The 25,885-nt window shown below is 33.2% G+C and overlaps 1 protein-coding gene across 1 annotated transcript in view; it reads right to left on the reverse strand.

Moving 5' to 3' along the window:
- spel1 (DNA mismatch repair protein spel1) overlaps positions 1 to 25,885 on the reverse strand; it is an 89,882-nt gene that overhangs the window by 12,331 nt on the left and 51,666 nt on the right. Inside the window, exons 15-24 of the mRNA XM_090378568.1 lie at positions 23,794 to 23,908; positions 21,283 to 21,338; positions 19,757 to 19,846; positions 15,606 to 15,777; positions 11,731 to 11,856; positions 5,931 to 6,026; positions 3,780 to 3,844; positions 3,453 to 3,620; positions 2,390 to 2,481; positions 1,062 to 1,216 (exon numbers count right to left, since the gene is read on the reverse strand). Coding sequence (XP_090234694.1) covers positions 1,062 to 1,216; positions 2,390 to 2,481; positions 3,453 to 3,620; positions 3,780 to 3,844; positions 5,931 to 6,026; positions 11,731 to 11,856; positions 15,606 to 15,777; positions 19,757 to 19,846; positions 21,283 to 21,338; positions 23,794 to 23,908 — 1,135 coding nt within the window. The remainder of the gene's footprint in view (positions 1 to 1,061; positions 1,217 to 2,389; positions 2,482 to 3,452; positions 3,621 to 3,779; positions 3,845 to 5,930; positions 6,027 to 11,730; positions 11,857 to 15,605; positions 15,778 to 19,756; positions 19,847 to 21,282; positions 21,339 to 23,793; positions 23,909 to 25,885) is intronic.

Here is a 25,885-nt window from a genome sequence, read left to right on the forward strand (position 1 = left end):
GGCATAATACACCGATATTACATAGATAAATATAACTCTTAAAATATTATGCCCAGATGCATTTAGTCTTACTTTATAAACATTATCACGTGTACTCTTTGGCATCTTTCATATTGTGGGATTATCTTCACAACTGGGTTGTCATGTTTGCAATACCAGGGGGCCTGCCCACCCACCGATGAAAGGCCAACAAGCCTTGAAATGGTGCCATCTGGATGGTGGTACCAGTCCACCGAGAATAGTCTTCTCTATTAGTGAAGCATCACTTATTCGAGGCAGTGCAATACATGGTAACTCGTTGTGAAGGGTGTGCACAATATGAGATACAGTTGAAATGATGCCCATTACACTACTATCATAATTTTCCTTTAAGAGTTGTCTATGGTGTCTTTACACTGATATTATATAGATATTACACTATTATATAAATATAACTCTTAAAACATTATGCCCAGCTGCATTTAGTCTTACTTAAATGCTATATATGTTTTTGTAGAATGAATGTTCCACATAAAAATGAGATTTAACAAAGATATTCACAAAATTACATGAATCAGTTATTTATTTTGACTTTGCTGTTCCTATCTAAAATCCACTTATCAGCAAACATCTAAATCCAACATAAGAACATCTGACTTTTCAGTGTTCTTAGTTAAAATCTAGATGGCTTAGTTATAAGAAAGATATGGATTTAGATAGGAAATCCAGGGACAAAATACTCTCTCTCTCTCTCTCTCTCTCTCTCTCTCTCTCTCTCTCTCTCTCACACACACACTACAAAAAACCTTGAACAATTGAAACAAATATATATGGTTACTAGAGATTTTTAATTAAAGTACCTAAATTCGTCTATTCTGTTATGGCACATGGTGAATGTTATTAGTCATTATTACTTCAGTTCAAAAATTTGGACATTTTACATTCTACTTCCCTAACTTTAAATCCCAGTTATAACAATTTATAAACGATAGTTTTAAAAATTTTCCTATATTTTACATGAATTGCTAACTTGATTATGTTTATTAAAAATATACTTTATCATAATGAAGGAAGGGGAATACCTGGTTTAACTTTATAAAGAAAAGTCAGATTATCTTCTGAAGTAAGGGCAGTAACATGGAGATTATTGACATTTTTAGCTTCTTCAGCTAAAGCTGTTAGCTCATGAAAGTGGGTAGCAAATAAGCAACTGGCCTTAATTTTTGTAGCTATATGCCTACAAATAAATGAGGAAAAAGAAAAATAAGTCTATAATGGTGTTGGTAAAAATCTGACACAGAAAACAGCATGCTCTATTTCCAGGCATGGCATTAAATACTGCTCAACCTATTAGTCATCGGAAATAGAGAATGATTATTAATAATTTTTATTAATTTATCTTTAATTTTAGATATCAGCAAAAACAGCAAATCATAAATAAGGGCTGGCCAACATCTCAACACAAGGGAGCCAATATCACTTATGAGCCTTGATACTAAAATTGCAAATAGAATATAATGATATTCATAAAACAATTTTTGGAACTCTCCTAAAACTGCACATGGCTGTTGACCACCAGTTGGACAGCCCTATCATAAATAAATAAAATTAAAGGAATTAAAGACTGGTTAAAATTACAAAGAACTAAAAGGGCTAACTTTTAACCATGTTACCACATATATGATAACTGAATGATAAGTTATGACAGCTGCAAAAACAAAACAGCAACTTTTGTACACACAGTACATTATGTATCATGGTACAATTGAATTTCTTCACAGTAAATGTTCTGTAAATTGATAAACTGCACACAGGTTATTCCTTAAGAATAATGGTTAACTTTTTTGTCCTGCACTGTGAACTTATTTTTTCTCTAAAGCACATTCACTGATATTCTCTCTCTCTCTCTCTCTCTCTCTCTCTCTCTCTCTCTCTCTCTCTCTCTCTCTGATACTGTTCTAGGCATGCATTTAAAATTGAATTACAAAATATAACATTTGCCATGACTTTGTTTATTGTCATTTGTTTACATTTAACAAACTGAACTGTTATTTGCCTTTTTAACCGCTAACTCAACCTTTTAGTCATCATAAATGTTACAGGTATAAATAAGCTCAGTTACTGCTTAACAGCCAATTAAATATGCTTCTCCAAAGCTACTCAACCATGAAGTACACCTCTCTGAAGTCCATAAAATTTTAAAATCAGAACATCTCAATCCCTGAAGGTGTTGGATTTTAAAGCACTTTCCGTATATAAAAATAATAAAGTATTTGTCACTTCTTTACTGGGGTATGAATTCCATGTTAAACATTTCAGTTAAGGCAAAAATTATTTCTTCCTCCAGTAAAATTACATCAGTTATTACAATAATTGGATTGAATACAAAATTATGTTGCTAGATACTTACTCTGAAATGGCCCAAGCCAAACCAAAACCATCATATGTAGAAGTTCCTCTTCCTAATTCATCAATAATGATCAAAGAATCTTGAGTTGCAGACTAGGAAAAATCCACACATTTACGAATTAGTATATGAGGCAATTATTTAAGTTTGAGAAAAAGAAATGAGTAGAAAGTGCATTATTGGCTGGGTATGAAAATAATGTCAGACTATTTTTATTTATAATCAGTGAGTTTTCAGAGTACAAAAGTTTTAGTGCAATTTTTATCTAGACTACTTGATAAAATCTTTTTGGAATGAGACGATCAGTTCTACTACTTCTAGGTAGATAGGAAATTACTCCCTCCCTCAATATTAACATATAATACTCTCAGGAAACTGTATGTGCCTGTGTGTTCTTGACAATTGGGTCATGTCCGTTAGTTGAGATGAAAACTTTCAAGGTTCCTGTCTAAATCTGCTAGAGAATCAAAGCATCTCATATTGGGTAATGAATGGCCATTCATTACTCAATATGAATTCATAAATTGAATTCATTACTGGGTAACTAGGAACCAATCAGTATGCACGCTTTGTCATCTCAGTGATGATTTCTTTTTGCAGTATGGAAAACACCAAAAAAAGGTATGGTAATTCAGAATGCAGAGCTATACTGAAACAATATAGCTATGTACAAAAATAATGTATTTGCTCTACATGTACACAATTATATAGCTGTGTACATGTAGAGCAAATACATTATACCTGAAGCTTATTAATAACTATGAGATTTGATTATCTACATCTTTTGGTATCTCTCATTTGTAGAAATGTGCCATAACTGGATCTCAAGTGTGCATTAAGATAATCTGTGAAATAACCAGCTGGATAATGGCATACATTACAAATAAATGAAGTGTACTCCTTTTTAGAGAGTAGCGCTATTTATTTATAGTGTAAAACTGGGACAATTTTTGGTGATTTCCTTCATAATGAGATGTTGCTTTTGTATATTTGCCCTATCATATAATATTTACAACAAACCCAAAGATTGTAATTAAGTAGTTGAGTTAAAAAAAATTATCTTCACCCTCAATATTGATGATGTTTCCAACATCTCTGCCATGAAAGTGGATACTCCCTTTAGTTGCTTGTCACCTGCTCCCACTCTTGTTAACACTGCATCCACTAGAGATATTGTGGCTTCATCACATGCTACAAAGCTACCTATCTGAGCCATCAACACATTTAATGCTACCTGGAAAATAACCCAATACATAAACATAGCACACAATATAAGTATGTATATTATATAGCTAAAAAATACATTTATAATTTTACCTTTCAAATTCAATTCATAAATTATAATATTCTGCAAGAAAATCATTAAGCATTTCGTACATTTAAACATACTTACAGAACGAATGAAAGTTGATTTCCCACCCATGTTTGGTCCTGTTATGATGTGGAATGTCTCTTTACCTGTACATAAAAATATACATATATTGAAAAAACCCTGGAGATACAAACTGAAACACTTATAAAAATGCAATATTTAATAATAATATGTAAAAAATACTATGTTGTTAATATGTTAAAGAAAAATTTTTCAAATCAAGCATTAGTCTATTAGGTTTATTTATAGATGTGCAACAGTCAAGTTAATTTAATTAGATGCAAAATTCTTATCTAAAATCTTATTCTTATTTTTCATAGGAATTTTCCTTCATATGAATTACTCAATATAGCATCATTCAATATAATACGATATAAAGTTGCTTCCTTTTGCCATTATAATAAAATATTGTGTATACAATTTATAATAGCAGAACTGTTCCTGAAAGCAAGAATAACTTATTTAATTGATATCTACCAGAGAAGTCATCATCATTCAACATAATTATATACAAATGAGGTGAGTGTGTGTGTTTCTATATGTTTGTAAAAATCATTGAAGAAAATTAGAATCTAGTGACATTTAAGAAATATTTATTAATTATTATTAAGCAGTTTATTAGAAAGTAATTATTATTATTATTTTTTTTTTACTAATGAACCAAGTAAATATTTTGTAAAGAATTCACAAAATTCAGTGGCAAACCAGGAAGTAAAAGTTAAGTGTTTAGAAATAATGAACATGTTTATAGAAACCAACCTATTTGCAGTACTGAATCAAAATGATAATTCAAAATATAATGACACTGATAAGGGTGTACAGGGGAAGCTGTCAAAATCTGCTGATGATTTGAAGGATGGTTAACAACCCGAACCAGACAATATTGTTTCAAAAATGATTTAGACTGGTTATGAATATAATAGCTAAGGTTTAACAGTTTAAAACGTGAAGTCTTATCCGGAGAAAAATTCAGACTGAAGGGGGGAGGGTAGAGGAGTTAAAGATGAATCAGGATGAAGAAAATTTAGGAAGGTTACAATTCAGTATAATATGAAGTTTGCCATGCTGTGTAAACAAGTAGCCAGAAAGGAAAATGGTATCCATAAAATGATTTATTAAGCTTTTGCAATTAGGGAGAAAGATGTTATATTTTAATATAAAATAATGGTGGGATTATCTTGGAATGTTGTATATAGGTCTGGAGGCCACACATACTCACATGAAAATATTGAAGAGGTATGGATATTCAAATGCTGAGATATACTGAAAAATACGGCTGCATACAAAAATAATGTATTTGCTCTACTTGAGAGAGAAAAAAAAAAAAAAAAAAAAAAAGGAACCTCCAGAGAAATTTCAAAGAAGTTCAACTGGCTAGATTGGTAAGGCCAATTATTTTTATTATCATGAGGAATGGCTTAGAACATGTTTCTCAACTTTTTTTTTTTTTTTTAAACATTATGACCTAGGGGCATAGAAGAAATTATTTTGATTTAAATTTTCCACATTCAAAGTATAAATTTAATTAATGTAAAAGTACTTTATCCATTAATTCATATATTTTATTCAATTACTCAATTTTCCATATTCATATTATCAATATAATTTACAAAAAAAAAAAAAAAAAAAATACTTATCACGGAATACACCATCCTAAGGTGGTTTAAGCAGCAGGTTTAGTACAATCCAAGTAAGAATTGGATGATTACTTTTTGGTGATAGGTATGATGTGCATCCAAAATTTTTATGCAGATGCAGAAAAAATTTGCTTCCTTGGATCATCTGGCTATTCTAATACTAATCTATAATATCTAATACATAATACTAATATGAATGAGAAATATAATATTTTTCAATGGACAAAGGAGAAATTTTTATAATGGAAAAATTTACATCCTCATAAAGCATATCACTTCTACATATAAAAATACTTGATTTTGAAAGCTAGAATTGAACTTTCCAACATTCAAATCTTTTTAATTAAAAACATTTTAACTATTTTAATGCTATCATTAAATAATGCCTGAAATATCAATAGATGACCTCAGCTGATGACAACAATTGCAATGCATGTAGAATAGAAACTTGATTTGTTTTGTTCTAATATGCCCTGGAGAATTAAATATATTTCTCAACTTCCCTTTTCTAAAAATTATGCTTTAGCTTTCTTACCCTGCTCTAAATTTATACTATTTGGAATAAAGTCCACCATCTCTTGCACTTCTAAGCATGGATGACGTGCTTCTTTCAGACATATAAGTCCTGTTCCTAATATATATAAAAAAACAAAAAAAAAAAAAAAAAAAAAAAAAAAAGAAATATGAAAAATTTAAATTATTTGAAATGGTCTCGTACTCAACAGATTGTAAAACAATGTCAGAAGAACATCATGTAAAGCTATGATGCTGAAATCTTTTGCCTGCATGCCAAAAATAAGTTGAAACAAAACCAAAAAATAAAATAAAATAAAATAAATAATAAATAAATAAAAATTAAAAATCACATGCTGTTGGATGCTAATTATTGTGTCCAACAGCACTGATATAAAATGGTAATGAGACTTCAATGTTTCTAAGGAGAATTTTGTTGATGCATATCTCTGTGCACAATTACACTTACAGTTTTCATCACCAGATATTGCTGATAGACCATACAACAAATTTGTCTTCAAATAAAAAAAAAAATATATATATATATTCTATAATTCAACTTCAAACAGCAGTTGTTGGCCATGTTGCACCAGTGCACATCTTCATAAGTACATGTTTATAGGTATATCTGTGAGCTGAAAAACATGAAATAACTCATGGGGAAAATCTCACTGCTAACATGAGATTGGATAACTATAAGATTATGAAAAGGCCTTCAAAGAATTTCTCCAGTCTCTAGATTCAGATACAGATCCTCTAAACAAGTGACTTCTACACTGTCAGTAATAATTATGGAATGATGAAAGGTTATTATTGTTTTTACAGTGCATGTTGTGCAGGCTGAAAAATCCAAAATAACTACTCTCTCCACATTTAAGATCGGCTAACTACAAACCTTATTGAACAGTTTTTTAAGAATTTCTCCTATCTCTGATGGGATGCCCCAGGGGCTAATCTTGGGGCTTCGAATAAGTGACTTATCTGAAGTGTGATTTTGAGAAATTTGACAATAAATTTCCTTATTTGATTTGTTACTTTTTGAAGTTTATTGTTGCACTAAGTGCATAGATTAGCTGCCCTACGTTCACGACGTCTGGGGTGAGCGGTTAGGGGTTTATTCCCCTGACCGGCCAAACGGGTAATTGATTTGATTGTGGCAGAGTGAATTTCGTTTTAAAGTTTGCATTTTTTGTGCTAAATTGAATTTGTTTATAAATTTTTGTTTAACGTTTAAAAGTTAAAGTTGTATATAGTTTCTGATATGAATCGGAAAAAGTCGAACACTGGCTCTCTTTCCAAGGGAAAAGCTATTGTGCAGACAGAATCAAGTGATGATTCAGAAAGTGAAAGTTTGGAGGTAGAGATGGAAGAAATGGTGACTGAAAAAACTATAAGAACTGGGAAGTCACAGGATCCTTCTCGTAAAAGAAAAGAGCAATTATTATGGACACCTGAAAAGTCGTTAAAATCTATGAGATCTTTATTGAGTGATGTGGTTGCAAGCAGTGGACAGGAATCAGGTTCAACTGGTCTAGATAAAGTATTGAAGGCAAGAGGGAAATTAAGGTCTCTTTTGCTGCAAAGAGAAAATAGGGTATCTGGAAGTGTAGCGACTAAAATAATGGAAATATGGGATGAACTGGAAATGGCTGTAATTGAGCTGGAGATTGTATCTCAAATTAGTAAAGCAGAAAAGAAAGAAGCTCAAGAACAAAAGAAGGATTATGCAACAGTAGTTAAAGAAAAGTGCGTTGCAAGGCCCAGAGTGGCTATAGTTTCCACTAAGAATAGTAAACATAAATGCAGCGATGACATTAAAAAAGACCTGATTAGTAAAGTTAGACCTGAACTTCTCGATGTAAGAGTACAAAATATAAGAACTGTACAAGATAAAAAGATAGTCTTAGAAGCAGAGACGGAAAATGATATAGACAAGTTGATGAATTGTCCAAAATTTAAAGAACTAAAGTTGAGTGTTGACAAGATTAAGAAAAGGAATCCCAAGATTCTGATCTATGATGTGCAACAAGATATGAACAAAGAAGAGTTGAAGGAACAGCTGTGGATCAGAAATTTAAAAGATTATGGAGTTAGTGAGGAAGCTTACCAAGAAAGCTTTACTGTAATATCTGTGAATAAAGCCAAGTCCAAGAATTTAAATAATTGGATAATACAGGTAGCTGGCCCAGTTCATAAGTGGTTAATAAGAATAGGAAAGGTGTTCTTGAATTGGTCTGCCTGTCGGGTTCGTGACATTATCACGGTGGCCCAATGCTATAAATGCATGGCTTTTGGCCATATAGCCAAGTTTTGTAAAGCGAAAGTGTTTTGTGGCTATTGTTCTTTGGAGGGACACTCTTATAAAGACTGTGTTAATAAAGAAAAGTCTCCCTGCTGCATTAATTGTAAGCGCAGTAAAGATACAGATGGACATACTGCTGTTGATCATAAATGTCCTGCATATGAAAAAGCAATGGCCTTGAGCCGGAAAAGAACAGACTACGAATAATTGCATCTAATGTTATCAGTGGTTGTGGTTTATGGCTGAGGGCGCCGTGGCTTGTCTCTGATTCGTGGGTAAGGGGCCAATATGAGAGAGCTGTACTTGGAAAGAGATTTAGTGTGAGACTGCAGTCTAACTTGTTTTTTATAAAGGTAAAATTAACAAAATTTTAAACTTCTTACGAGTAGAGGTCTTCCTCCTCGAGGAAGGGGCGGTAACTGTTGTCACACAGGATATTTATTTATCTCTGTGTGACAACAGGCTAAAGACCGAAAATAACGAGTCATTTAACCAACAGAAATGTCTAGAAATATATTTTGGCGTGAGTACTAGTATAGTGATGATAAATCACAAAAATATAATTGCATGAAATTCTAAATTTAAAGTCTTTTGCGCATATGGGTAGATTGCCCAGGTGGCGCACTGAAGGTTCTGTTGTTTATATGATGATCTCTGATGGGATCTGAACCCAGCCTCTCTGAAACAGTGACAAGTGGAGGACATGAAATAATAACAAAAAATGAAATATCTTCTGTTGGATTAGCCAGTCACCATAGCTAGAAGATATTTTTCACTTGCATATACTAATCAGTTATGTTAAGAATTAATCAACTAAAATAAATTAAAATTGCTCTAATTCCTATTAGACTGTGTTATGAGCATATGGTGGAGCAGTCCTACATAATTATTAACACAAGGTCTTATATCAATTGAACATACCAAAATAAAGCCTCACAGTAATTTCTGAAATGTTGACCATGTGACTCAAATTTTGCCATTTTCATTCATATTACAATTTTGCCATTCTGATTTCTTTTTTCTCTTTAACATATCTGCTTTTTTGAAAGAAATTTTTAATCATGATAGCATTTTTCAATTGTTCTGAAGCACATGTTCAGTGGAATGATGTGAGATTGAATTCATATGATACAGAAAATGATGGCTGTCCTAAGTAATTATCAAAACTGTAAATTCTTTTTGGAGAGAATTCTGCCAAGTTTTCTGGTTTCTTTCATTATATAAGTTTTATGTAAATTTGGGAGAGCACTGCAGGTGCCAAATTGTGCCTTATGTTCCCTAATAATTTCTAAAGAATTTACATATTGACCATATGCAATTGTTAGTATGTATTTCAATGCATAAATTCATTCATTTTGTTATTAGTATAGCAGTATGTATTTAGTTTTTAAAGTGATTCAATTCCTGAAATTATATTGCACTATTTACACCTTATATTGAAAAAAAAAAAAAAAAAAAAAAATGGACAACTCTAACACCCACACTAGAGGTGGAATTTGAAAACACAGTAACTTTTATTCCTCAGGCAGGTACATTACCTACTGGACCAATTCAGCCGTACTGGTTAATATTTTGACTTAATGCTGGTGACTGTCATTTTGTGGAGATTATGGGGATCAGAGTTATTGTATTATGTAATAAAAATAATGAATTACCCCTGAATACTTAGGCTATGTGCATAACCTTAAAAAAAAAAAAATTGGAAGGTTCAAAAATTTGGAACATGCTATGTCTCTTTGGATGCTGATTTATGAGGTTCTACTGTAGCTAGAGGTTAACTATTGTGTTTTTTTCCCCCCTTCCAAGTAATTCTTTGAATGTATTTACGTAGTCATGTCCTTTTCTGACCATGTCAGATTGAAGGTACACTTCTCCCACACTATTATATAAGAGTGCATACTTGTATTTTCCAAATTTATTGCTTGATTATAATAAAAGTAACAAACTCAAGAATTAATATAATGCATTCTACACTACACTGGATAAACACAAATTTTGATGCATTTTTGTTTCAAAAATTATAATACATATTCTCAATGTCAGTTTGACCAAGTTATTCTGATGATGAGCGTTGCTAAACAAGTTAGTTAATGTATGTAGGTGTATCGCATTTAAGGCATAATAGCAATTAACGATTTATTTATATATATATATATATACACACACATACAGGCTGGCCTCGATTAACACAATTAATTCATCCCGCGAGCGCATCGTGCAAAACGAATGTAATAATCAATAGGAAAAATTATAATTGGTCTTTGACCTTCTGGAACGTCCATAAAGAATTTTAAAAATACCTTTTAAATAACTTTTTAACTGTATACAATGTAAAAGATAATGAAAATAATTATGGAATTAAATGTTTATTGCATAAAACAGCGGTTCCCAAACTGTGCACTGCGGAATATTTTAAATTTTCGAGGGAAACACAGCATTACTCGACATCTGTTGGACACTGCACGAACTACTAGCTCGAGGTAGTTCACAGTTTCAGCATTTCTTATTAAGTTGTTTGGATCTAACTACTAAACGGAACTGTTAGGTATTTCTTTTGGTCTGGGTGCGCCTTGAAAAAATTACTGAGGCACTAAGGGCACCGTGAACTGAGAAAGTTTGGAAACCTCTGACATAAAATACACAATGAAGAAATGACTGTTGCGGAAATATTTGAACAGTGTTGACTTTCTCTTTTCGTCAATCAATTTCCGATAGCCGACAACAATCTTTTCTGGGCGAAATAAATATCGCAGAGAACCTCAAACCTTTTGTTTGAGGTTCTCTGCGATATGAAAGATTTCATCTAGTTCTTTTAGCGTTATCTCCTTCACGGTAACATTTTCATCTGGCTCATTTAAAAATTTGAATTTTTATGCAAGTGTGCATTGACTTTATTAGCAGGAGACAAACAAGTAACACGTCTTCTTCCGATGGTTGATGGAACACACCAAGGCGGGCAGCAGGCAAACGTTTGTTTATTGACCGTACAACTCGCGGTAAGCTTAACGCCCGATTCAAATCTTTTTCAACTATCGCATAAAAAAAAAAAAAAAATAATAATAAAAAAAAGATCGCGTTAACTGGAAATTTGCATCGTGTAAAGTGAAAAGTGGTATAATTTTTTAAATAGCGTTAACTGAAAATCGCGTTATGCAAGGCCTGGCTGTATATAAAAAAGTAATAAAGTTATTTTTGAACATTAGAATCAGTATAGTACAAGTTTCTTGTTAAAAAAAAAAAAAAAAAGAGAGAGAGAGAGAGAGAGAAATGGAAAAAATTTTCAAAAAGGGATCCACTGTAAGCATTTAAAAAGGGTGAGGGAGATTTCACTGATCACCACAGCACCTGCTTAGGCAGAGTATTTAATGCATGATTGTGAAGAGAATGCTAGAAAGAAAGGAAAAAAATAAAAATAAATGTAACAACAGTTTTAAGGTCATTATGTGTAATGATCTGATTAACTAAAAAAAAAAAAAAAATGGATAAAATCACACTTGTAGAAATTTAACATTGTGCTTACCTTTCTCCATAAGCTTTGGACGAATATAAGGTTTTGGAGCACTGACTGCAACAAATGCAAGTGCAACTAGTACATCCAGTTTGGCAATAATGTCACTCAACCGCTGCATTGGTTCAGAATAACCAGCTAAGGAAGACAAAAGCATAAGTACACATTAAAAAAAATTATTACCAAATTTAAACTATATTTATTGTAATGAACAATTTTGTCTTTTAAAAGTGTGGTGTCTTCTGTATTTTGTAAAAAAATAAAAATATATATAAATAAATAAAAATAAACAAAATTTAAAAACTGATATTTTTGTCCAAATGCTACAGTCTTAATAGGAATAAGGGCTGTCGCATTCATCCACTCTTTGAAGCGCTTATCCTAAGAAGAGATGAACGGTTTAGAGTGGCCTGTCCAATGCACCAGAAGTGGACCGTTGCCATAGTTCGCGTAGCGGACCTGCTGAGACGTATGTATATGTGTGTGTGTGTGTGTGTGTGTGTGTGTGTGTGTGTGTGTGTGTGTGTGTGTGTGTGTGTGTGTGTGTGTGTATATATATATATATATATATATATAGATTGTCGGTAAACCTGTAATCATTATTGCTGATGAAGGTGGCTGCCGCCGCCGAAAGCTCCTATTTTAGTGGTTTTTAGTGATTTTAACTTTTATATTTTATCACATCATTTTATTATATTTTATTTTATTATTTTAAAATACAGTTCATACAATCAGTACGCATATATTTTATTATAATTTTATGTTATTTTATATTATTATAATAAAGGCATTTTATAGAGTTGAGTCAGTGTTTTTAGTAGCATCACAGATGAATTATAGAGTTCCTGACTCCAGAGGCCTCTTCAATGAATTAAGTGGTTATTACTTATTAGGCAGTTCCAGCTGACAGATGAATCCCATCATCTGGTGGAATACTCTGATCTTATTTGCTGCAGGCCTGAGGTGTCCAAATCCATTTTCTGCACTCCAGAGTAAACCTCTGCTTTTCTTCATTTTTTTCCACCATGAATTCAAAATGACTCAGGTTATTTATAACAAGCATTTATTTATAAACAGATTCACAGATCGCCACAAAATAGTATACTGGACTAAACCTAATGGTTCAGTACTGTCCACTATCTAATCACAGGTTTTTATGTTAATGCTTTTGATGAGATGATGAGGCTATACTTTGTTAAGTATGGCCTCATCATGTCACTGCTGTGCAAATTGGAGCAGTGTGACATTAAGGGCAGAGTACTGCTATGGCTAAAGGGATGATTGAGTGGTAAGAGAGAGAGAGAGCAGTTATCAATGGACACTGCTCATTGTGGACTAATGATATTAGAGGAGTGCCCCAGGGACTAGTGTTGGGCCCATTGTTTTTTTCTGTATTTCTTAATGATACTGATGAAAGTATATCAGGCTTAATGTCTAAGTTTGCAGATGATACAAAGGTTGGCAGGGTGGTTAATGACAGTAATCAAGGGATGCTATTGCAACAAGATGTAGAAAAATTAAGCAGATAGGTTGAGAAATGGCAGGTGAAGTTTAACATTTGACAAATGTAAAGTACTGCACATGGATAGCAGTAATCCTAGATTAACATACCAACTGTATGTACTCAGGGTAGTGGAAAATGAAATTCTCTGAGCAGTGCAGGCAGACTGCCAGGGCAGCTCATGGGGTTTTGTCAATAATACACAGGAATTTTGCTAGCAGGGATAAAGAGGTGATTATTTCCCATTGTATAAGGCAATGGTTAGGCCACATCTTGAATACTGTACAGGTCTGGAGGCATAATTTTATGAAGGATGTAGAGCTGCTGGAATGGGTGCAGAGAAAAGCAACAAGACTGGTGAGGGGAATAAAGGGATGCTCTTACCAAGAAAGGCTTCAGTTCTGCAAATTGCAGAGTTTGAAGACCAGGCACCTGAAAAGTGATCTGACAAGCTCAATGATAATGGGATTCTTCCTCTTGCTCAAACTACACAAGGCATTGCATAAATGTGAACTGAGGAAGGATGGTTGTTTGTTGGAACAAAGTTCCATTGTTAATTGCAGAAGTGGACAGTTTGAATAAATTCAAGGAACTAGACAGACTACTGGAGGGGATGGATGATGTTGGAAGGGTCTTGTTTTCTTTCATCATTTCACATACTAAGTACTATCCAAAAATTTGATCACGATTACACTTCAAATTGTCAAGGTGTATATGCAATGCTTCAATTGGTTCTTGCCTATGTATCTGAATTATATAACACTGGTATCAAACTCATGCTAGTATATGGACCAAATGTATTTAAAACACTGCATTCATGAGCCCTTGCATGCTGCTACTACTATTCAAGACCTTTGAGCTTATCAATGAACACACACACACACATACTATTATCAGGGTCTAACTCAAACTCAGAATGTAATCATTACTTATTTCCCAATGTTAGATTTTACTTTTCTGATTTCAGAAGCAGTAGAAAGACAGAGTCTGGGGCACTTTTTTCTTTTTGAATCCTTCCAAAAGCAAGAATGTGTATGACTTTGGAACAGTGAATTTTCCCCTCTGTAGTGAGTGAGTTGATTCATGAAATTTTGTAAAAATGGAAACTTTGTACATAAAAACTTTAAAATATCAATGTTATTATTTTAACTCAACTGTAATAGTGGCATGTGATGCAAGAAAGCAAGTGTATGAGCTTATGTAGCATCAGCCAAAAAAAAAAAAAAAAAAAAAGATTCACACAACCATTCCCTCTAAATGCTTGTCCAGTTCCTCCTTGAATTTATTTAAGCTATCAACTTCCACAATGACAGATGGAAGTTTGTTCCAGCAATTAACCACCCGCTGGCTAAAGGCAAATTTCCACACATTATTCTACAACTGTCTTTCCTCAATTTGAATTTATGCTTCCTTAGGTTCATAATCTGAGCAAGTGGAAGAATTGCATTAGAATTCAGCGTGCTCAACCCATTCAAGGCCTTATACACCTCATCAGAAGATCACGTCGCAGGTGCCTAGTCTCAAGCCACTGCAATTTGCAGAACTTAAGCCTCTCTTGTTAAGAGGATCCCTTCATTCCCCTGTCTTGATATTAGATTGAAATCACCAAAAATCAATTTTAAAACAAAAATATATTGTAAAAAAAAAAAAAAAGTTTCTTCAATTTATTGAATTTTGGGCTGAAATAGACAACTGAAGCTAACAACTGCAATATCCACCTCTTCTCTGATTTTCTTATCTGCAATCATACAATAAAAGGATTGTATGATATCACATAATATATAGTGATACATTACAATTCATTAAAGATTGGGTTGAAATGTTCAGGACATCTGTTGCTTGGCGATTACTGGCATGGTAATCATTGTGCTCATGATTATTGTAATATTGTCTTATCAGTTTTTGAGGTAAAAGGTGATTTATCTTTTTTGTAGGTTCATGAATGCTGCTCATTCCTCTTTCAGCACATTGCCAGCTTCTGGATGGATCTCCTAGTCAACATAACTAAGGTAACTTAAATTATGTGCATAAGGTATGCCTGTAAGAATTATTACAGGCAGTAGCACTGTAGACTTGTATATTTTTATGGGATGAAAAACCTGAGTTTATAGGAGGAGAAACCTATAATTATCTACCACTTCCAAGTCTCTTGAAACTCCTTCTGATCGTGATGGGAATAAACCATTTTTGTTGGCAATGGTTATCAAACCTAGATCTTTCCAAACTGGTACAATACTTCAGGCCATGTAGGACAGAGCATTTAAGAAAATGGTTAATTCAAATGAATATAAATTACTGAGCACATATGAAAGACAATGTGCAAGTAATGAAAATAAATAAAAATTTGTACAAAAAAAAAAAAAAAAAAAAAAAAGCTATAACTTACCAGAAATTTCAATAATTAGCTTCACAACAGATTTTTGATGGTCTTCATAATCATTTCGCAAGGCTACATATTTCTCATTTAAGTGACGAAGACTTTCATTACGAAAACGAACACCACTTTGCTTTGTGTCAATAGTAAAGTAATTCTTTTTATTTCTTAATACTTTCTCTTCCTATACATAAAAATCAAGAGCTTTATACACACACACACACATACAAAATACATGCAAATCACAAAAATTTATTCTCAGCTTTTCTTGGACATTATTTTTAACCCCTGCCCTCAACCCTTAAAATACAATCATAAAAGCTAAAAAATGCATAGGCCTATCACATAGCACTATTATACATCATGCTATCACATTTTAGATACTATAGTGTAGATAATTTTTGATATGACAGTCTAGTATTGCAAATCTGAAATTATGTCCAGCAAGAAATACACTGCCTTGTCATATGCATGTGAAATAGCTCATTATGTGTTAGATTGTGTGGTATAATAGCCCCGTAAGAAGAGCTGCAGTGATCTCAAGAAAGCATGATCATAGGTGATCAGTGGAAGAATTGTTACAGGCAGTAGCAAGTTCATCCATGTCTCAGCAAACAGTATTCAAGCTCCTCAAGCAGCAGCTACTGTGATATTGCAGTCCTTCAAACTGTTCAGTTTGAAGGAACCTAATCTCCAATCCTAAGTCTATTGCAAGAACAGAACAGAAGGATCTGTTTGGAGTGGTAATGGCAATGGCATTAGTCAGAGAATTGGAAACAGTTCAACACTGATGGATGAATGGGTAGAGAAAATTGCATGAAGTAATCGATCCCAAATCCATTGTGCACTCTATGAAGGGACTGTTTCAATGGTGTGGCATGGGTTTTCTCATATTGGCAGGCCCTGCCAACCAGAGAATGTACAGCATCAGCATTATGGTATGAATTTGGTTTTCAAACTGAACATTGTAAACCAAATTTATACCATAATGTAGATACGGTATACACTGTTCCAAGCCTGTGTGATTATCTGGCATGCACCAAAGATAGGCCTAAGCAGCTTGATGAACCTAGAAGAAATTCTTAAATAAGAATGGAAAAACACTACCAAGGACACCTGTGCATTCCTAGTTAAATTCATGCCATGCAGGAATGCTACTGTCATTAAAGGTAGACCTATATGCTACTAGTTCTGTCGTCTAGTATTGTAGTAGGATATTTATGTTACATCATTACCCCTAACTAGAACAGAACGTTTACAAGTAATAGGCATAAGCAATTTAAGGTAAGAAACAATATTAATCTACCCTATATATTCAATTATTTAAGCAATTTAAGGTAAGAAACAATATTAATCTACCCTATATATTCAATTATTATGCAGAAAATTTATGCATTCTCTTTAGTTTTTCCACCGGTTCAATTTCTCTGAATCATTTTTTTCCCACACTATGATCCACATAGATAAAGGCACAAAACAAAGTCAGCAGAATAGCTTCATTTTATGCCTTTACCAAATTTATTTACTAACAAGTAAGCTAAATACAGATGTTTCTCACTTTAAAAAGATTTGGCATTACATGCACTAAACTGACTAAAAATAAATAAATAAAATTAATAATGCCACCATGAACAAGAATCACAATTATAATGTATATATAATTAAGATTAAGTAACAATGCACACTTGAATATATATCTTTTTTAAGCAGGAAAATTTTAATATCACATTCAAAACTCAATCAGTTTTAAATAAATGATGCAATATAACTTTGCAACAGGAATTCAAAAATTAAGCCCTCCCAAAATTTACTGTGTGCAAACATTAATAGCACACAAGTTTTCAAAGCAAGCTAATACCAGCCATCAGAAAACTGTCTTCTATGGCAGCTTAGTCAGCATGTCACTGTCTCCCACTCACTTGGAGAAGCTTGGGTTTGATTCCTGTCAATGACTCAAAGAATCTCTAAAGTCCTCTTCAAAAGAGGGAGATAGTTAGCCATCTTCAAGCAGAGGAAACCCTGAATAACTCATGGGTTTTTCCCAGTGAGTTATTCTGGGTTTTTCAATCTGCAAAACATGCAAATTGCCCTGTGAACATATTCTATCTACATAAATGGTATACAATGCATGTATACAGTCAGTCCTCGTATAGCACGATAGTTTGTGTTCCTAGAAACCCTCGTGCAATGCAAAATCGTGCAATATAAACAATAGGCCCTATGGGAAAAATAGGGTTAGGTGCCGACCACCCAAGATTGAACACACATTTGTAACCAAAACATTACCAAGCACAATAAATAATCGTAATAAAATACTTACGTATTTTATTACAACTATTACGTAATAAAATATTGCTAATGCTTTTGCTTCTATCGTAAGCAAACTTGTTTTTTGTTTGATTTTCTATCCAAATAGATGACAGCAATTCCATCTCTTCCAATTCTTTGTGTCTTAATCTAATGGATTTTAATTACACTGAGTTGTTCCTGCTATGAAAGTTGTTTTTATTTTCTCTGCATTCTTTGTAATTCTCGGGGTTGCCTCATTTAGGTCTGTAGCATGTGCAATATCACATGGTCTTTCATTTCGCTCAAAACGTTTCACAATTTCATATTTTTTCTCTATCGACAAATGCGGACTGGCTGTAAGCTTTACCGGGGAAACCCTGGTGGGCCGGAGGGATTTTGGCCATAAACCATAGTATGAGGCCACTATAAATTTTCCCGGGTAAGAATTTTTGACCCAGTCTGCCTCTGTTTATCGATATTGCTTTTCTCTCTCTCTCTCTGAATCTGTAGTGCCTTCACCAGGACGCTTCCTTTTCATACCTTTTAAGTATTTTACTCATTTTTAGGGAATAAAGCACAATTACAAAATGAGGAGGCGCGCTTGATACACGTAAACAAAGCTGTGCGCATGTAGCAACTGAATAAACAACACCGTAAAGGCAGAGATACACTATTAACACCTCACATTCACCAAATACGGAGGATGCGGAAAGGTCAGGGAATGACCACCACATATCCCCGGAGCAATATGGCCTTAGTTGCTAATGCTCCTAAAAACCAAATAACAACAACACCTCACATTTTACTAAAGCACATTTCTAGGGGTTACTACCATAAAACAATAAAAACAATTTCCAGTTGCATTGCTGCTAGTGGAATCTGTTATAAACTGGTAGTAAACTCGATCTAATTTCATTTTCAATTATACCGATAGCTGGAATTGTTGGTTTTTACGTTATTATGGTGAAATGTGTTTCCCCTTCACTGATATGAAAAACATAAATAAATTTTCAGAATCTTCTCTTCATTCCTATCGTGTTGCGTTCGGTTGGGGTGATTCTGCGTTTGACTGCCATTTCTTGTAAACGCAAATCGTGCATAAGCGAATTCGGTTCGTGTTATATAAGATATTGTTCCCCTATTTATAAATCGTGTATGATTGAATTTGCGTAGTGTAAACACATGTTATACGAGGACTGACTGTACTACATATGTAGACAGTATACAATTTCTGCACCTTTGGCAGGACTAAATGTCACTGACAGAAATACCCATCAATATATCCCATGTTATTATTATTACTATTGGAACGCTGAAATTCTATTAATAAAACAAACACATTTTTGTGCAACGATGCAAACAATTTTTACATATTCAATCCTACTAAACTTAGACTTTCTCTGACATCAAGATAAATTTTGCGGGACTGACTGAAAATACACCCAAATACTTAATACATAAAAAAAATATTCAAAACTGCATATCTACTTTTGGTACCAAGTTTTGCCTTGATGCAATCAAGCACAGACTATGGCAAATACCAGAGTATCAGGATCTCTGCATGGGCATGCTAAGCAACTACATTTGTGTGCAGAATGTGCATGATTAGAAGATATTATGTTCTGTTATTTCCAATTCAATTCCTTAGTACTTCAATGATCGTAACATTGTTAACATGTCATTTGTTTTGTGCAGTTTCATCATAATGAACAAGTTTCACCCCTACCACCATGGACTGTTTATATCAAGTAGCAATTTAATTACTTTGATATATACACCATGTCAGTTCTGACGATGGATATATCAGTTCCATTTAGAGCAGAGAGTAAATGAAGTAAAACAAAAAATGAAAGCATATATTTTAAAACATATACCTTTCTTGTCACTCTAAAATAATAACCAATTTGACTACAGTTTTCCAGCTTCACACTTTTATCAGCTTCTAATCCTAAGTCTTTGGCAACCTAAAACCAGACAGAAAAAATAGTTACCATTTTTAAATGTTATCATCAAGGATAATAAATTTAATCAAAAACTTATAGTCATTTAAAATGGAAGCAAAAATAAATGGAAGGCAGACATTAATATCAATTTCTTTACTTAAACTTACTAAACTCTGTTCTCTTCCACTGAGCAGCAAATGTCTTTGCTGCACACTGATAATACTAATTTGGGACAATCTAAATACCAAGATCTTGGTGGAATGGGAAAGGCTAGGGAGACCTTAATTCTCCTTATCAGTTCTCAAAATTACTTGTTCAGATCAGGAAAAAATAGTGTTATATCATTTCAATAAAGTAACATGTAGACAAAAAAAAAAAAAAAAAAAAAGTAAATTATTATGAGCTTAATTGCATGATTCTGATCAAAAATTATGGGGGGGGGGAACACCTTTATACTATTTTTCCTGAAACTTCCTCACCATAACTCCAGACCGACAATCAGCCTGTGATCCCCTTCTTTGAGCAATGTCAAGAATTTTAATTCATAGCAAACTTTACCATTATACCTCATTTTGGATGTTTTTTGATTGTGAAGCATTTTTTACATTATGTAAGCAATGGCAGTATCATTTTCCACTTGCTGATTGCAGCAGCCAATTTTCCCCAATTTTCATTTTTGGGGAAAGAAGGCTGCTATATTGTGCAATATTCTTACTTAAAAGTAACATCATTATTATAAGTAGTAGAGGCAAATGATGCAAGAAAGGAAGCTTATACACTATCAGCAAAAAAAGCCAACTGTTCCCACTTCATATGCATCACAGATAAAAATCCCATAATCACCTTACACTGACAGCCTGTATTGCAATTACTGCTAAAATATTTTTCATTATCAACACCTTTAAATTTTATCCACACTTCAGTTTCAATGGGCATAATTCTAAACTGCTTTCTCAGAATGAGTACGGCTGTTCCAACTGACTCTCACAAATTTACAACATAAATGGGCTTTATTATTGTTGAAAAAGGCAGGAATTTTAATCAAACCATTATAAAAATAATAAAATGACATCTATAAGGGTTTAATATAATTTACTATAACTGAGCTTATACCCATCATCTATCGGCATTCGATGTTATCTCTATGAATATAGATATGTACTGTAATCATATTATTGTTGGAAGCATTAAAATCCTCCTCCTGCACAAGACACTAATTTGTCACAGCCTGGTTAAGCAAGCATGGGCAGAGAAGTAGAATGCTGGTTTGTTGCTCTCAAAAAAACATGCTGTCTGATGAATGAATCTGCTAAATGAAACCAGGTTAAACAAGGTGTTTTTTTTTAATCCATTCTCCAAAACACAGAGATAAATGAATGGAGAAAATTTTTTTAAAGAAAGTATAACTGACCTTCACAGATTATTTCACAGACTAACAGATTATTTTAAAAAATTACCTTACTTAGCTGTTTACGAATGTCCTGCTCAATTTCTATCATTTGGTCTTTAAGATCTGAAATTATATAGATTTGCAAGTTATTTCACTTAAGTTTATATTGAAACATTCATTGAATTCCCATTAAAACTTCAATAATCTTGATTTAGTTAAACGGTATTAACGTGCATATATATCAAGGGCAACAGCCTCAATTTTGTACACGGCTATGAGAAAGTTACATTTTATGCACTGATTTGAATTCATAACAGAATTTAAAATTAAACATGACAACATATGTGATCAAATTTCTACAGTTAACATAAAAATCATCTGTTGCAATTCCAAATCTTGGCACAAAAAAAAAAAAAAAAAAAAATCACAAGCTAAAATACCTTATTTACTTTAGGTTATAAATGTTCTAAATAACCATCCCAAGGAAGTGATTATATTACTAAATACCGAAGGAATTTCACAAGAAAACTGAACTTTTAACGTACTCAAGGAATGTGTTATCCAAGTTTTGGACACTAACAAAGATTCGGTGGTGTGTAGGTAAATTGTCTGTTTATACTCCGGCACGACAACCAAGTCAGTAGAGTTTACAATAAATCGTCAATACAAATATTTATCGTATTTAGTAGTCACGGGCTTGAACCCCGGTCCACTCAAGGAACGCGTGCTCTGCACTCTCGCTCCTGACCACTGGGCTACGTCAGGCCTAGTAGTCCTATACAGAGGCCAACATCAAATGAACCTTGTGATTTCATTGGTGGCATGCTTTGTTAAAGGAAGATCATAACTGACTAATCTAATTAGTTAGTATGAGGCTATCACTAAACAACTGGATGAAAAAAATTGACATCACTTATTCAGACTTCAATGAAGCTTTTTATATGGTTGCACATGTACAATTTACTATATAAATTGGAGCAATGTCTTATTAGGGACAAAATACCCACTGTGGATAAACAAAGACAGGGATAGTTAAAAAATGACTATTACTCTTCTTCATGAGTGGAGTACTACATGTTTCAGTGCTGGACCCCTTACCGATTTTAATATTTATTGATATTCATGTAGGTATTTCAAGTTTACTATACAAAGGTGAAGTAGCTTATCCTAGCTTGTGGCTGCTACTAGGATGGCAAGGCATGGCTTTGCCATCCTAGAAGCAGCCATAAGCTAACTAAAAATGGATTAAGAAGACTGCTAGAAGATTAAATATTATGGGCTGAAAATGGCAATCAAGATGTAAGGTGATAAATGCAAGGTACTGTACTTGGGTAATAGTAATCCAAATTTTATATACCATTTGGGTGGCACCAACCTCAAGGTGAAAATTATCTGGGAGGTAATTAAATAATACAACATAAAAGTCTGAGTAGTAGATTGGCTGCCAGGACCTCTCATGGGATTCTGTCAATGAAATACAGGAACTTTGTGAGCAAAGATAAAGATGTGTTATCTCATTGTGTAAGGCCAAATCTGTAATGCTGAATACAGATTTGAAAACCTCAATTTAGTAAGAATGTAAATCTGCAGGAAAAAAGGTGCAGAGAAGATCAACAAAATTAGTTGAGGAGCACAAAAAAATTCTTACCAAGACTGGAGTTCTGTAAATTACAGTCTCTGGAAACTAGACACCTGTTTGGTGGTCTAAATGAAGTATGTAAGGAAATAAAAGAGTTAAGTAAATTAAATGCTGATGGCATCTTTAGTGTTTCTCAGGAGACACACAAGTAGATATAAATTTCAATTGCAAAAAGATGGATGTAGAATAGATGTGTGCTATGAAGTAACTTAACCATAACATTCATCTGCTGGAATAAACTTACATCTAGTATTATAGGGATAGAATTATGAATAAATTTAAATACATTTTCAGAAAGTTCATTCCAGGTGCCAAAATTTAACGTACTAATATCTGGATTTGCAACACAAAATAAAATATACAATAATTCGCAAAATTTCAATCTCATTTTCATGCCCATATTACATTATTAATGATGCTAATATGAATTGTTTACACTTTGTTTGGCAATTTACTTCTCAGAATATTGCATCTCTTCTTAGTAAATTAATGTATAGTCCACTATACATTAAGCTTTAATTTTATGCTGTGAGTTGGTTCATTTATATCTTCAAGATAATGTTGAAAAGCAAACCCATATAGTATTCTTTAATCATGGAAGGTCACAGATGATCTAACTGATTGATTGATTTATCTAACTGATAAATATTACTTCCCGGATATAATTTCTGCACAAGTATGGTTCTGGAGAAAATTAGGAAGAAGAATAATTATGTATTCTCTTCTTACAAAGTGGCTGGAAATTTCACTTTCATGCCTATACAGCAATTTATTTAGTGGCTAAACAGTTTTTCAGAGTTCGGTCAGTTCAAAATTAAGCATCAAAATAAATATGGTACATTGTCCACAGTTACTGTTTAATATAATTAATAAAATAAAAGCGGGACATCTTTTTTTTAAGGAATATTATTCTAAAAACAGATAATAATAAAAAGCAACCTTTTAAATCTTGATCAAATTCAGCTTTGACTAGAAATTCTCCATTCTCAATTTGATCCATGTCAAGGGTTGTTTGCACCATCTCCTGGAATTTGGAGAAATCTTCTTGAAGTTCCTTTCAAAGACAAGTAATAAAAAAATGCATTAATAAAATAAGATCACCATTTAAGAAAAAAATTTCTTTTCAAATGTTATGTAAAATTAATTTTTTATAATTATATATAAAATAATATATAAAAACTTAGTTCTGCTTATTTATGTCCCATTTCAATTGCTTCCTCATTTCTGAGACTAATAGAGAAGAAACTACTCCTATCCTTAACAGACCATTCTTCCATGCTGTTCAGGGCTATACAGAGACCACAACCAACTCACTTTTGTGTTCTATAATTGAGATACGGAACTGAAAGAGAGAATATAGGAAAACATGGATATCTTTGTTTGCCTTTGATGTCACTGACCTCAATGCAACTCAGATTCCACAAAGCTTCTTTAAAATGGATAAACTAATAAAATTCTCTAAAACATCTGTTAGGAATGTGTATATTCAATATCACAAAATAAGGATAAATCTCCATTTTATGTATAAAGTACCATGAAGAACACTCTTGGGTTTCATCTCTTCTCTTAAAGTATATTTAAATTATTTGTGAAGCAAAGTGAAGCATTCATATTACATGGTAATTATCCAAAAATATTGATAGAGATCACAGGATAATACACAATAAGATGTTAAAATTACATATCATACACAAAATTTACTTTCATAGTATAGGAAGTTGAATGAATCCTGGTACATATTAATTATCATTTGGACTTCTTCCAAGAGTCTCACTCAATCTGATATATATTAACTCACCAAGTAGCTTGTCACTAAAAGGCAGGTTACCCATCTGCCAAATGTAACACAGAAAAATTCTGGATTTTTACTTTAAATTTTTATAGATATACAGGCAACCCCCATATAACACGGTACTTCTATAACACAGTTTTGCTCTAACACGATTGATAAATTGCAGTAATCTTCATACAACACAGTATATTTGATCTTTTGTGCTAAGAAAACCCTGCTAATATGTTTAGATGTAATTTTCAACGTTTCCGTTCCTTTTTGTGAATTCCTACCATTGACTCACTAGTTGTTATCGCCTTCATGGTATTTTCCAAAGCACATTTCTGGAGGTCGCTACCATAAAACAATAAAAGCAATTTACAGTTTCCGGTTTATTGGTCTTTTCTGTTAGTGTAATCAATTATAAATGGGTAGTAAACTAGACCTTCTTGCATTTGCTATAGTACCGATAGCAGGAATTCTGTGGGTTTTCACGTTATTATGGTGAAATGTGTTTCCCCTTCCATGAAATATTCAATCATATAAAAAACAAACTCATTACTCCATATCTCACTTGTGCTTATCGTGTTTGTTGCAACTTGTGCATGTCGTGTTCTTTAATTAAATGAACGTACATTATCTGACATATAAGTATCACAGTTTGCAAGGTAAGACATTTGTTCAGTTATTACTACTTTAAAAATTAAGTTTCCGATAGTTATATAAAAAAAATGGTGTATTTTTGTTAGCTTTTGGAACATAATCCCCCCTTTTTTTTTTTTTTTGATTTGGTAGTTGTTGGCGCATCGGCTTCTGTGGCCATATTGCACCTCCCAAGGTTTTTGCAGTACTTTGATCCAAGCCCGAGGCGGGAATCGAACCCACGACCTTTGGGTTGCCGGGCAGGTACTTCACCCACTCGGCTAGCCCGGTCGGCTCCCCTTTTTGTACTGGTTCTTAGTCCCATATAACACAGTTTCGCATTACATTACCTGTAAATTACTAGCTGAAAAAAAAAATATATATATATTGCCACCCACCAGAACAATAATGAAAATGACAACTGGGGACAAAGTTCAGTGTTGTTTGTGATTATGGCAGTCTCCAGAGTTTCCCCTATATGCCACTGTCGCATCTGTAAGGCAAGTGTGTGTTAAGTGTAGGTGTGTTAGTATTTGTGTAGGTTATGTTGTGTGTTGGTTGTCGGCTCCTGGAGTCTTTACAGCAGGGAGACACAAAGTTTCGGGCCTCCTGACTCCT

Source organism: Mastigoproctus giganteus, chromosome 7 (assembly GCF_048544385.1).
Source record: "Mastigoproctus giganteus isolate SK-2022 chromosome 7, ASM4854438v1, whole genome shotgun sequence".
NCBI lineage: Eukaryota > Metazoa > Arthropoda > Arachnida > Uropygi > Thelyphonidae > Mastigoproctus > Mastigoproctus giganteus.